This window comes from Callithrix jacchus, chromosome 11, assembly GCF_049354715.1.
Source record: "Callithrix jacchus isolate 240 chromosome 11, calJac240_pri, whole genome shotgun sequence".
NCBI classification, from domain to species: domain Eukaryota; kingdom Metazoa; phylum Chordata; class Mammalia; order Primates; family Cebidae; genus Callithrix; species Callithrix jacchus.
The window spans coordinates 92924490-92938998 of NC_133512.1; the positions used below are offsets into that span (position 1 = coordinate 92924490).

Sequence of the window (14509 nt, forward strand, 5' to 3'; positions counted from 1 at the left end):
TTAAGCAGCACAGGCTTTAAACCTGGGTCCACTTATGCACGGAGTTTTTCCAGCCAAACACGGTTTATCTGCCGAATGTGAAACCCATCCATACGGAGGGCTGACTTTCTGGGTACGCAGGTTTCGTAGGGCCAAATGCCAGACTTGAGTTTGCAGACTTTGGTATACGTGGGCATCGTGGAACCAATCCTCTGCGTGTACTGACGGATGATTCAAATGATACTTCCCAAGAGGTTGTGTTAAAATTCAGTAAAATTTGAAGAACTGTGAAATATTTTTCCATTACAAATTCTTACGTCCTGCACAGAGAATACCATCCCACCTTTTTTTTAAAAAAGCAAACAAACATAAATACAACAGTTGGTTTTGAACCTTTAATAAAAGTAAAAAATGAATGCAAAAAGAACACAATGTTGAAAACTTAGTATGAATGTGCATCTCACTCGATGTTCAAATCTGGTATAGTGCAAATTCTGTTCATACTATTTTACATTTTTACAAACTCAAATCACTTTGGTTCATATATTTGCTATAAACTATTGGCAAAAAAAAATCTTCAAATTTACATTTTTTTGGCTACATTATTTCTAACAGATACAGCCTGACTTCCATTTAGGAAAGACTTACTGTTTGTGCACGATCAAGTCTGTTGTAAAGATTCACTCACTGCTTTCATCTAATAACTTCTGGTTTCTTCATAAAACGCCAGCATCTTCATTGTAAATTTTTTTCATGAAACTAATTGTTTTCAAGTTCAGAACATTTATAAGGGATCATTCCAAAGTTCAGAATGGTCCTGTTTTTTAAACAATATTTCCTCTAAAACAAACTAGCTTCAGGAACTTAAAATGTACTCCAAGACGTTTCCCTTGAAACAAAGCAAAAAAAAAAAACCCCAGCAAAGATCATCACAGACACAAAACCAAACACAAACACCAGTGCTCACAGGAGGGCTCCTCTAAGCTGCCATTCTGCTGACTGGGGGCTCCCATTTAAAAGGAGTCTTTTAATCAAGCCCCTTTCACAGAATTTAAAACAACCCAAACACATGTAAATTGTGAAATACAAAAAGGTAAATTTGTAAGTAAAAATTACTAAACCCACAAAATTGGAGTATTTCAAAGATTGAGGGTTCAGTGGAAGGAAGGTATAACACGAAAGGAACTTCACAACTGTAAGAAATCATTGCCAAGTTTCCTCCATGCAGCACTGAAATGAATGGAGAACCCTTCTCTTGACATCTCATACGTTAAAAAAAAAATAAATATTTAAGAGATACAAGGCTCAGATTGGTTTTCATATACATTGCACTTGAAGTTTAAGACCCAATACTTGCAAATTAGGTCTGGTATGGTCTATGCCATTCATGACTACATTGTGCTCACCAATATCATGGAATATAGAAACACCACATGTTCAATGCAGTGACTTACACACTCTCCTTTTTACAAGGCAATCACAGATTGCAAATTCCATAGGGCTTTGGAAAAAGACCAGTCATCTCTGTTCTGTAGTAACAAACGAAAAATTTGGCTCGCTAAGATTGAAATACATGGCAGACAGGTATTCACTCTCAGATGATCATGGATTTCGAAACGAACTTCATAAACTGAGGTGAAAATTCCAATCTATCGCCGTGTGGGAACCATGACTTTTCACTGCCTTTTGCTCAGCAAGATTGTCTACACAGACTTCCACGGGTGGCATGAACAGCACAGCTGACTCACTGCTGATACACGCACGTGTGACCGTGAAAACACGCCGCTGCAGGATGAACGCGCGTGACCATGAAGTGTGGCCACACCGAGACCCCACTTAGAGCATGGCTCTCTATCATCCCTGCTGCTGCTTTTCTTTTCTAAACACAACCCTATTTTTCAGACTCTTTTGGATAAATAGCATTCCTATTACACCACACTTCATGTTTGTTAAGCACCATCAGCCCACCTCCTTTGGGTACTGATACAAAACTGATCGTTGGTAACTGAGTCTTAGTTCAAGGCTTTGAAACATGGCAACGTGTTTGAATCACATGAATGAAATCTAATATTCGGGAAACTGCCACCTGCCTGAGCCATGCAGCCCAGGCAGAACGCTCCGGGGCCCAGATAGGCGCCAGTGCAGCCAGGCACGGCAGGACCCCAGGCTGAGTTGTCATTTCTCCACTTCCCTATTCTAGACTAGGGGAACAATGTTTTCCAGGAGTCATTTGTACAGTCAGCCCCATTTAAATAGATTAAGAAAAAAGATAATCTTTGTCATAATTCACAATCAGATTTTCTTCCAAAATCTTCCTTGCTCTCAGAATCAGTGGTTTTGAAGACTCAATCACTATGGGGCTTTTCAGGAACACCCTATGTTTAGAAAGGAAAAAAAAGAGAAAGTTAGCACTAAATGTATAAATATTTTAATTATCAATTAAGTACGTCCTAACATGTGAAAGATTAAAAATTTCTTTGATGGAAGAAACAGGATTGAGATGTGGGAAACGTGGAGAGAACTCAAGCCCAAGGCCAGCTCTCCCAGCTCCCCTGCACCATATTCACTTGAGGAGGGAGCTGCACCTCTCACCTGCAAAATTACGAGAATTCTCTGCCTCAAGTGAAATCACACTGCTAAGGCCCTTATACAAAGCCTATGATATAAGTGTAAGCTACTGGTGAAAGTGTGACTGAAGAAAGGAAACGCCCAGTTTTATCAAAGCATGGTGATGCTTATGGGATGACAGGTGTTCCAGAAAGTTCTAATGGCATTTAAGGGAGTGAACCTTTATCTGAAGGGAGGTTTCGGCCACAGACCTTGGTTGGAATCTGATGCCTGTGTTATAACCCATCTTAGCAGCAGTTTGTTGAAACAGACATTGGAAATAGGTCACGCTTTGTAATACTGAATAGTAACTCTGCCCTCAATTCACACAGAGCTTCACAGTTTGGGAATCCTTTCTACATATTCTTTCTCATTTGACCCTCACAGAGCTTCTGAGAGGTAGACACTACAGTTACTACTACGACGAAGCACTGCAGGGCAGATTCTCCATAGACCGCAGTGTCTCACTGATAAAGCAGCACACCCAGAGATTACACGACCTTCCCGAGGCCGCAGAGCTTCTGCTAAAGGGCAGAGGAGAAGCCTCTGTACACATTTTTTTCCCTCAGAATCCTGCCTTCCCCTGTTACTTAACTGCCCTCGGTTCACTTTAAGAGGAAGGAGCTGAGCTCCTCACCTTCAGCAACGAAGGAGATTACTCATCCAGAAAACCCCAAGATCCTCTCATCTGAACAGACAGGTAAAGTCACGAGCCTGGGTCAAGTCACCCAGGGGCTTTGGGATGCCAGTTACTACCCTTGGACACACAGTAAGACCTTCTAGCAAACATATATGCCTCTAGAAACTGGAATGTGAAAGCTCTGCCAATAGTTAAATATGAACACTGGGTGGCTCACACCTGTAATCCCAGCACTCTGGGAGGCCGAGGCTGGTGGATCACGAGGTCAAGAGATCGAGACCATCCTGGTCAACATGGTGAAACCCCGTTTCTACTAAAAATACAAAAAATTAGCTGGGCATGGTGGCGCGTGCCTGTAATCCTAGCACTTTGGGAGGCCGAGGCTGGTGGATCACGAGGTCAAGAGATCGAGACCATCCTGGTCAACATGGTGAAACCCTGTTTCTACTAAAAATACAAAAAATTAGCTGGGCATGGTGGCGCGTGCCTGTAATCCCAGCTACTCAGGAGGCTGAGGCAGGAGAATTGCCTGAACCCAGGAGGCGGAGGTTGCAGTGAGCCGAGATTGCATCATTGCACTCCAGCCTGGGTAACAAGAACAAAACTCCGTCTCAAAAAAAAAAAAAAAAAAAATATATATATATATATATATATATATATATATATGAACACTGGAAGGGTTCTATACAAACTGCAATGAGAAGACAAAAGAGCAAACTCTTGCCAGCAACCTGGAAATAAAATTGGTCATGGCATTTTACTACCTGTTCACAAATGTGCAGATAAACAAATGGGGACTAGACTTTTAGAATCCATGGTCTACAGAGGCCAGTGAGGTCTGGCCTTAGCTAAGAACACACAGACGCCAGAGGTGAATGACTGCCAGCCCAAGGGGACCTGAAGGGTGGCATGGGGACTTCCAGAAGCACTGCCTAACGGGGACATATTTTCAATGGCAACCCAGACACCAACGCAGGCTGCTGTAAACCTACATCCAGGTGAAGGCAGGTGCAAAACATGTTGAAAGGGCAGTGTGGTATAATAATGAGAAGCAGGTGCCAGGTCCACCTCAACCATGCACCTGGCCAAGTTATCTTCGTAAGCTGCAATTTCCCCATTTAAAAATGGGCTAATAGTAGTTTCTACTTCAAAGAGTTGTGTTATGAGGACTAACCTGGCCACTGATGGAAAGCTTTAGCACAATGCCTCCTGTGCAGCAGTAAGAGCCCCATCAATGGAAGCCCCCAGTAACAGTAATCGTATTATTATCATGAGCAGCTGAGTCAGGCCAATCTAACACAGGACAGCAAATTCAATCCCAAGCTAACACTCGGGTGGGCGGGACTCGCAGTGGGGCCAACAGTGGAAGGACAGGCCTGATCGCTGTTGGTGGTTTGCAGCCTGCTTTTTAAGAAAAGATTTGAAGCTACAAACAGCACCAACTGCAAGTTCTATAATTGATGGCTACGGACTCATTATTTTAAACATGCAGGCTGGGCCAGGTGCAGTGGCTCATGCCTGTGATCCCAGCACTTTGGGAGGCCGAGATGGGCAGATCACCTGAAGTCAGGAGTTCAAGACCAGCCTGGTCAACATGGCAAAGCCCTGTCTCTACTAAAAATACAAAATTAGCTGGGCATGGTGGTGGGCGCCTGTAATCGCAGCTACTTGGGAGGCTGAGGCAGGAGAATCACTTGAACCCAGGAGGCAGAGGTTACAGTGAGCCAAGACTGTTCCACTGCCATTTCAACCTGGGCGACAGAGCAAGACTCTGTCTCAAAAACAAACAGACACCACTGAGGTGGGTGGATCACGAGGTCAGATGATCGAGACCATCCTGGCTAACACAGTGAAACCTCAGCTCTAAGGCTTTGTGAAGGGAGGTGACGAGAGGGAAGTTGATGACAATCTGCAGGTGAAGAGATTGTCTCTTCACCCAAATTAGCCAGGCATGGTGGCACACGCCTGTAGTCCCAGCTACTCGGGAGGCTGAGGCAGGAGAATTGCTTGAACCTGGGAGGCGGAGGTTGCGGTGAGCCAAGACTGCCACTGCACTCCAGCCTGGGCAACAGGATGAGACTGTCTCAAAAACAAACAAAAAACATAACAACAACAACAACAAAAATATGGGCTGATAAATGTTTCTGCCTATTTTTGGACACAAAGCACAATGGCACCTGGAGGGAAAGTAACACATAGAAAGAGCTAGGAGACCATATAACTTTAAACAAAGCCAACTTGTAACTTTTGAGCATGGTTATTCTTGTAAGTAACTATGTTTCTTTTTAAGGGAGGAAACCATAAGTTAGAACAAACCCATTTTAGGAGAACTGAGGTGGCTAAGAATGAGAGGGTGTCAAGTACACTGGGCAAAACCATCAGCACCAAACACAGACCTCCAATTACACTGGATCTGGGCGAGTCTGGCCGCAGTGCTGAACTGAGCCTCTGAATCTCTTCACCTGCAGATTGTCCTCAACTCCGCTCTCGTCACCTCCCGTCACAAAGCCTTACCTAGTGTAGGTTTTGATGTTAAACTAGTAGCTCTTAGGTACCGCCCCTAGAATATCCAGCCACTTCCATGTTGTGGGTAGCAGTGGAATGTGGGGAAGGCTGCTCTGGGGGAAAATACACACCACAGATGCGAATGTCAAGGGGCACAGCCTAAGGAAGGGACGCAGTGCCAGGGAGAGGACTGCAGTGTGAAGACCCAGAGCCACGTCCTAGGAAGGGACGCAGTGCTAGAGAGGACTGTAGTGTGAAGACCCTGAGCCATGTCCTAGGAAGGGACGCAGTGCTAGAGAGGACTGAAGTGTGAAGACCCAGAGCCATGTCCTGGGAAGGGATGCAGCGCCAGGGAGAGGACTGCAGTGTGAAGACCCTGAGCCATGTCCCAGTAAGGGACGCAGTGCTAGAGAGGACTGCAGTGTGAAGACCCAGAGCCACGTCCTAGGAAGGGACGCAGTGCTAGAGAGGACTGCAGTGTGAAGACCCTGAGCCATGTCCTAGGAAGGGATGCAGTGCTAGAGAGGACTGCAGTGTGAAGACCCTGATCCCAGGAAGGGACGCAGTGCTAGAGAGGACTGCAGTGTGAAGACCCAGAGCCACGTCCTAGGAAGGGACGCAGTGCTAGAGAGGACTGCAGTGTGAAGACCCTGAGCCACGTCCTAGGAAGGGATGCAGTGCTAGAGAGGACTGCAGTGTGAAGACCCTGAGCCACGTCCCGGGAAGGGATGCAGTGCTAGAGAGGACTGCAGTGTGAAGACCCAGAGCCACGTCCTAGGAAGGGACGCAGTGCTAGAGAGGACTGCAGTGTGAAGACCCTGAGCCACGTCCTAGGAAGGGACGCGGTGCTAGAGAGGACTGCAGTGTGAAGACCCAGAGCCATGTCCTGGGAAGGGATGCAACGCCAGGGAGAGGACCACAGTGTGAAGACCCTGAGCCACGTCCTAGGAAGGGATGCAGTGCTAGAGAGGACTGCAGTGTGAAGACCCAGAGCCATGTCCTGGGTAGGGATGCAACGCCAGGGAGAGGACCACAGTGTGAAGACCCTGAGCCACGTCCTAGGAAGGGATGCAGTGCTAGAGAGGACTGCAGTGTGAAGACCCAGAGCCATGTCCTAGGAAGGGACGCAGTGCTAGAGAGGACTGCAGTGTGAAGACCCAGAGCCATGTCCTAGGAAGGGATGCAGCGCCAGGGAGAGGACCGCAGTGTGAAGACCCTGAGGCACATCCTAGGAAGGGGTGCAGCACCAGGGAGAGGACCGCAGTATGAAGACCCTGAGCCACGTCCTGGTTTGATGGATGAAAATGAGTTTTCTGATGTTGAAGAGAAAAAAGAAGAATATTTGGGATCCAGAGATAAGGGTAAGTTTTTTTATGAATAAAAACAGCAGGAGGCGGGTTGGGCTTACAGCCCTGAGAGTTCAGTTTCATGTGTCGACCCAGGAGAGAAGGAGATTACAGTGGCGACCTCTCTCCTGCAGGTTTTAAGATACAGTGAGAACAACCAAACATTTTCCCCTAAGTTTAAAGAAAAAAAGGATAAAAAGAAATCTGAAGTAGGGAGAATTATAACGACGCCACTATCCTATTTTGAGTTATCTGACATTTTTTTCTGTACGGATCAAAGGAGCACAGCAGGAATTACTTAATGAAACTATCTTCAAAACTGAAAATGTTTCCTCTATTTCTAGATGTTTAGAACTTATGAATGTTGTGAAATTTCTTCATCCACCAAAATAATGCTCGTTTCTTAAAACTAATTTAAAAAGCCTTGACATATAATAGCATCAATCTACTTTACAGAAATAACCAACTCTTTAAATGTCATTCAAGTTTTAATTATAATGTATAAATAGTCAATCTGGTTGAGGGCAGTTTTATTCTAAACACCTTAGGAATTCTCTCCCAAAGAGCACTGAAACAAAAACAGAAAGCAAGAAAGCAGTGATGGAGTTGCCTAGCCCTCCTCGGAAGACTTAACAGTGATGAAGGTGAATCCGCAGAAGCGATGTACTATTTTCATGTGGGACCATCCAACCAGATTTGTAATATCGAAAAAAGCAAGGCCAGGTTCACGCCTAAAATCCCCGTGCTTTAGGCAGCCAAGGTGGGAGGATCACTGGAGCCCAGGAGTTCAAGCCCAGCCTCAACAACACAGGGAGATACCATCTCTACAAAAAATAAAAAAATTAGCCAGGCATGGTGGCATGTGCCTGTAATTCCAGCTACTCAGGAGGCTGAGATGGGAGGACTGCTTGAGTCCAGGAGTTCAAGGTTACAGTGAGCTGTGATGGTACCAGTCCGGGTGACTCAGTGAGCTCTGTCTCAAAAAAAAAAAAAGGCAAGCAGTCCTTTCTTCTCCGTCATGAGAAATCTGCCAGTAGAGACTCAGTAACCAGTGGAACACTACAAATTCCACTTGCAATTACTTCTGCTTTTGTGAAACAGCCAAGTGGCCTTCAAATTCAACTTCTCACAGAAGGGTATCAGCTGGGAAACATAAATGTACTGTTTTAAAAATAGCATGAGGTACCAAGATAAGTTTTCCAGGAAAGTCCCGGAGCTTATCTCCAAGAGCAATAGCTCTAGATTTTTTTTAATTCACTTTATTTCAGACTGCCAGTCAAAGTCAACTCAAAGTAACACTTAAAAGTCCGCCTCTATTTTTTTTTAGATTAAAGTGCTCAGATGCCAGTTTTTAATGGAAACTGCTGGCGCCATCCTGGGATTCATCTGCCTTTTCATCCCCCTCGGGGGCTGTGAGAGAAGCTCTGCAGGGTAGTGCAGGGAGGACAGGCAGGACGTCCGTCCACATGGGGACCTAGCCATGTGCAGCAGTGTTCTCGTCACCGCTTCTCCATGCCGAGGGCCACCTGCCCCACAGAAGGGTGCTGCCTGCCTGAACTAGGCCCTGCCCTGGCCTGAGAGAGACTCTGCAGCCTCAGTTCCCTTTGCTTGGCTTGCGGACTAAGAGGCCAGCATCATTTGCATACACTCTTGATTTTGTGAAAAGAAACTCTTGCAGACAGATGCTTAGGGAGCAAAGTATCACTGCATGAGGACATCCAGATCTGCTTCTGATGGTGATGGAGGCGGGGACACTCATACGCCATTCACTGGAGCCACCAGTCACTTTCTGTACTGCTTACTACAGAAGTTATGAAAATTCAGAACAATGAACACACCTGCAATTCAAAGGGCAGTGCGAGAGCTCTAGTTCCTTTCTAGATAAAATATGAGTTTATGTACCTATGAACTTTTACCTGGGTATCATTACCTATTTTTTTTAAATACAAGCTTTCCTCAGTTATTGTCACTTGAATCTGAACTGGAATATATAAACACAGATTTGAATGTATCATGTCAAATAATTCTATCAAGATAAAAAGACGGAAGTCTGAGAAGATGATATGATCGTTTCACTTACCATAGCTAACTGTCGTCCTATGTTGCCCACTGTGACGCCTCCTGAGAAAAATATACAGGGGAGCCAAGAACGAATATAGAGGAAGTCTGGGGATGTGTACCTGCAGCAAGAAAAGAAACTGTGCCTTAGCAGTCAGTTGCACCTGGCTCAGTTCTGCATCAAAGATCCTCTGTAAGGGGGATATGCAGAATGCATCAGCCACGAAGTGTTACAAAATGTTAATATTTGAATGGATTGTTGTAACTGCTGCTACTTGGTTTTCCTTTGCATTAAGTTATGAATAGAAACATTTTTGAGAATTTCATGCCTGAATCTATATCATTCCATATAAAAACCAAATAAAATATAAAAATATCTAAGCTTTATGGATGTTTTTGTGAAAGTTAAGTGTTTTCCAAAGTCAATATTTGAAAACAGACACTTACTGATAGACACCATTATACACGAGGAACTGAGTGATCAGGGTAGCTAGAAAAGCTATAGTGATGCCAAGCCCAAGGCCACTTCTGGAGCGATCGAACGTCCACCAGAGGCCCAGAGACAGGGCTGCCAAAGTCAAGGACAGCTGGACGTTGTTGGCAAAATCCAATTTCTGGTGATGCAAGAGTTAAGGAAAAGCTGAATGATTCTTAGTAAGATAAAAAACACTTTAAAACACACACACGCAGGGGTTAAAAACATGGTTTTTAAATTATTGCACCACAAATAATTAACTGCCCATAAAAACCCGCGTAGTGAGCTAAGGAAGGGTCTGTTGGGTAAGAGCTTACAGTGATCATCAAGATCACCTGAAATCTCCCTGGCATCACCGAGTCGCAAACTTGCTGAAAGCTATATATAAAGTTCTGTCAGCACTTTGATCATAAAACAATATATTTACTACCAAGTCATCTAGAGCCCCCATTCTTCTTTCTCTTTTCAGTAACCTGAAATGGGCAGGGGCCACCATCACGTTTGCATTATGACATGGCGTCATTTGAGTATACTGCACGAATATGAAATACTCATCAAACATGACAAAACAAAACTTCAACATATCACCTAAAAAGATCCTCTAGACATAGCACAGAAACAAGGATACAGCACTGGCATGGTTAATGCCAACAAAAACGGCTATGCAGCGCATGACACTGGCCCATTCTCTCTTAAACTTGTGGGGTTCTCCGAGGTGACTGTCGATACAGGGGTACAGTAGGCCAACAACAGCTGTTTAAAAAAAGATGACAGTTAGAACACAGCAGGCTTAAGTTCCAGAATTTCAACGTGGTCGTAAATAACACAGCACATCACCTGAACCAGTCCTTCTCCCAGAAAATACTATCAGCTGGAACTTCATAGCTAAGACTGATTTTACATTCTCGTTCTCTTTGAGTAGCACTCCCATGAAACCGTACTGTTTTGAAAAGTTTTTTAAAAATCACTATTATTTAGTGTAGCTGAATATGTCTTAGCAAACACAGAAATGAATCAAGCAGAAGCTATTCATGTGAATATGAGCAATATGTAACCTTATATTTAAAACCCCCATGTCCCTGAAGCGAAACTTACATGACCGTGTAGTTCACCCTGTCTTTTCATGCAGTGTGGTTTCTACCTTACAATGAAATCTGTCCACTCCCCGCAGCACAGCTGACACTCCTGCCACCACCCCACAATGGGACTGGGCACGTGATGAGATATGTATTTGCTGAATTGACTTTGACAGTCTGGGTCACATGCCCCTAGAGTGGCCCTGGAGTTGATTTTCGGGGTTCTAGCATGTACTGTACAAGACACTGAGCACCTACTGTGCACACATGCTCGTGCGCAAGGATGGAGAGAGCGAGCCCCACACGGGCTTCTCTACTCTCTGATTCCTGCACAGTCAAGCCCCATGCTGTGGAAAGAGCACCAGACCAAGAAGAGAAAAGTCAGTCTCAAAGCCCGGCCTGCTCTCTGATGGGACGTGGCTCTGCATGTTTGTGTTCTCATGTGTAAAATTATGAGGATTATGTAACTGGGACACAGAGAAGAGATCACTGTGGTTTGGAACAGTTAGGAAGTTCTTCATAGACATGAACTTGGAATGTGGACGGGGGGAAGGAATGGGATTCCAGAGAGAAGTCAAATGGCAAAAATGAAGGCAGGAATGAATGTCTGTGGTGGGGGGTGGGGATGCTGGCCTGCCGGGGCTGGATGCAGGGCCACAAGGGTCACTGGAAACTGTAGCCAAGGACCAAGAGCCCTGCAATTGTTTCCCCTCAGTCTAGTGTGAAAGAAATACACATTGTAGGTTCAACTGAGAAACAAGAAACACAGTTTAGTCAAACATACAGATAAAAAATGTTCAGTTTTCAAGTTATTATACTTAATCATGTTCTAATTTTGGAATTTTGAAAAACGGAACCCCCCCTCAAATTAATTCTACTTCACTCACTATAGCTTAATCTTACCTTTTAAGGTTTAAAACTAAATAGGTAAAAATGTGTATATACTACGAAATATTTTACTCATGCTCTTGGCTGATGGTTTAAAAGAGAAAGTCGAGTATGAGAGTATGAGAAACTGTCCAGATATTCCTAGAAATCCCTGAGGCTTCAATTACAAACTATTTCATTGCTAAGATCAAGTTTTTGGTTCAAGGAAAGAAACTATTCTTCCAAATGTATATGAAACACGGCATTTTAAATCTAGATATGCTTCTCAAAAAATGTTCAATCAGCACAGCCACATACAAGTGTTTCAAAAAACAAAAGTGGACCCCATCTCTCCGAGAACAAAGATGAAAACCTTCTACCCACTACTTAATAACCAGAGACGCATGTCCTAGTTCTTGAACACACAGCTCTCTGTTACAAAACTCTTTGCTGCTCGCTGTCTCCAGTGGGTCAACTGAGGCAATGTGTTTCCACAGCGCAGGAGACACACCTGCTGAGGCAGCACGAACAGCTGACAACAATGGCCGGGCCACTTTCTACCTGTGCATCCTCGGATGGGACTTAACCTGTGACTCCGTTTCCACATCTATAAATGAAGCTCCACACCGCACTGCTGTAAGGAACGAATACAGCAAAGCACAGGAAGCCTCTGGTCAGCAGTCAGCTGACAAATGTCAGCTACACAGCAAGCTGATGCCGCCTGCACCGCACTGGAGTCACTTACGTACTCGTTTGTTTTCCCTACCAGACTCTGAGCTGCTTAAGGATAGGGGCCTGTGGTGCTCACTTCTGTATTAACATTTCAACAGCTTGTAGGGTTTTTGAGGCTGCAGAAAGCACCCGATAAAAGTTTGTTAAATAAGCAAATGCTGTGTGACTACAGAAGCAGTGAGTGATTTGCTGGGCCAAGATCAACTCCACACTTCTGTAAAAGCGGTTCAATGACAGTCCAGAAATTCTGCCACAGATACCCAGCAGTCCCCCGTCCGCAGTGCGGACTGGCCCTGGGTTATGCTGTACAGCATCTATGCTACTGATTGGGTGAATGAAAATCTAAACGCCATCATAAGGGGCTTACTCTTCTCCTTAAGAATGTAATCTCAGAGCACTAACAGTTCAGGGGGTAAACAGTTTGCTTCGGACCACAGTTTACTCAGCGACCGGGCAAAAGGAAGTGCTAAGAAGTTGCTCCCCTGGCAACCGCCTCCTCAACACATGTGACGGGTTTGTTTTCAGTTATCCAGCCGGGTAGCATGTTTGCTGCCGCGACCAATGGCCATTCAGTCCCGCTGCTCACCAGTTCCCCAGGCGGCCAATCCGGGGCGGCTGGCGCGAGATGACAGCTGGGGCTGTACCCGGACACCAGGAGGGAAGGGCCCGCAGTCAGCTTGGCACAGCATCTGCTCGAACAGCCCATTATCTCCTCGCCTCATCTCCATCCCTGTGCCTCCTCAAACTTCAGAGAGTGGTGGCCCGAACCCGCCCTCGAGGGTGCCAGGTCCTCTCTCCCTCTCTCCTTTCTCTAAATCCCAGGATTGGATACGCACACTTTCAATCTGTGGATAGTTCCAGTTTCAAATACAGGTTTCCTACAGGCTGAAAAGTCACCCTTTTTACTTCCAGCAGAACCAGGATGGGTACTCACCAGCTGCTGTCCCGCAGCAGGGAGGGACCCACCAGGCGGAGGAGAAGATGGTGGCGATCACCTCCTCGGGGAACAGGGTGACATTCCTCTGGATCTGCAGCAGGTTGAGCACCAGGGCTAGGACCACCCCGACCGAGAAGAGCACGAGGCTCCTCTGCACCAGGCGATGATGCCAGGTGTTGGGGTGGGGGCCGCCGGGCTCGGGGCCGCTCATCGCAGCGCTGCGACCCCCGGGCGCGGGGTCGGCGTCCGAGGCACCGCGGGCAGCCAGCAGGGAGGGCCCGGACACGGAGGCGTTGATCATCTCCCCCACTTTGGCAGCCAGCCCCGCGGCGCTGGCTCGCGGGGGGCCTCGGCGCCTCCCGCTGTGCGCACAGGAGCAGCTCCAGAAGTGGTCGTGCAATCTGGGCATCGGTCACTCGCGTCCGAGAGGCGCTTCCTGGAAGAAGGGGGTCATCAAGTTCACTCGGAAGATACAAAGAGCGAGGAAGGCCCCGCCAGACGCGGACCCCGGCACCCGGGACAGGCGGCAGCGCCGCCCCCAGGGTCGGATACCCGTGTGCCCGCCCAGGGCTGGCTGCGGACGGGACCCGCGCTCACGGCGAGCAGCACCCCCGGCCCGAGCGGGGCCCGCGTCAGCCCACCTCCGGGGAGGACCGGCTGCAGCGAGACCAAACCCCGCCCGCGAACCCCCCCCCCCGGCCCGCCGCGTACCTGGCTGAGGGGCGCCCGCCCGCAGCTCTCCTAGCGGAGGCGGGACAGCGAGGAAGGTGGACTCGCGGCCCGGGACGGCCCCAAGTGCGGCCGCGGCGCCTAGAGGGGCGCGCGGGCTTATATGGCCGGACGCGGAGCCCGCATCACGTGACGCTGCCCGGCCTACCCGCCGCCCGCGCGCACCTCCCAGGGGCGTGGTCTGAGCTCGCCCCGCCCCGCCCGCGCGCCCGTCCACACGCGGTCTGGTGAGGCGGCCGCAGCCAATGGGAGGCGGGCGGCCCATATGACGTGTGCACACGCCACCGCCGGCCCGCGCGCGCTCGGGCGGGAGGCTAGGCGAAGTTGGTGGGGCGCGCGGCGGCGGCGGGGCGCGCGGGCCCGAGCGGGACTGGCCGGCTGCGACGGGGCTGCCGGGGAGCGGGGACGTGGAAGGGGACAGTCCGGCCGGGCGGAGGCGGAGGAAGGACGGGGCGGGGTTCCGGGCGGGCGCCGCCGCTCCTGGCTCCCTGCTCCCCTCGCCAGGTGTTTTGCGCCGCGCCTGGCGGCGGCGGGTGACCGGCGCGGGCGTCCCGGGTG

General features: G+C 47.8%; 1 protein-coding gene across 2 annotated transcripts; it reads right to left on the minus strand.

The window, feature by feature from the left end:
- Positions 1-360: 360 nt before the first annotated feature.
- INSIG1 (insulin induced gene 1) lies at positions 361-14027 on the minus strand. Of its 2 annotated transcripts, XM_035254296.3 has the most exons (7): positions 13934-14027; positions 13220-13658; positions 10239-10363; positions 9583-9749; positions 9158-9257; positions 8150-8220; positions 361-2354 (listed from the first exon to the last, which is right to left on the minus strand). In XM_035254296.3, exons 2-7 carry the CDS (start codon positions 13629-13631, stop codon positions 2237-2239), a joined length of 993 nt encoding a protein of 330 aa, XP_035110187.2. In that variant the 5' UTR covers positions 13632-13658; positions 13934-14027; the 3' UTR covers positions 361-2236. The 2 variants fall into 2 exon arrangements, with proteins under 2 accessions (XP_035110187.2, XP_009001023.3); XM_009002775.4 differs by lacking the exon at positions 8150-8220.
- Between the last annotated feature and the right edge of the window lie 482 nt (positions 14028-14509).

What these genes read in the sequence shown, in the direction of transcription:
- INSIG1 (XM_035254296.3), bottom strand. Translation starts at nt 13,631, where the DNA reads ATGCCCAGATTGCACGACCACTTCTGGAGCTGCTCCTGTGCGCACAGC. An exon ending in TAGGACGACAGTTAGCTATG is followed by an intron (nt 8,221 to 9,157) that starts GTAAGTGAAACG and finishes TATGTTTCCCAG; the next exon opens with CTGATACCCTTCTGTGAGAA. An exon ending in AAAAGCAGAAGTAATTGCAA is followed by an intron (nt 2,355 to 8,149) that starts GTGGAATTTGTA and finishes TTCTAAACATAG; the next exon opens with GGTGTTCCTGAAAAGCCCCA.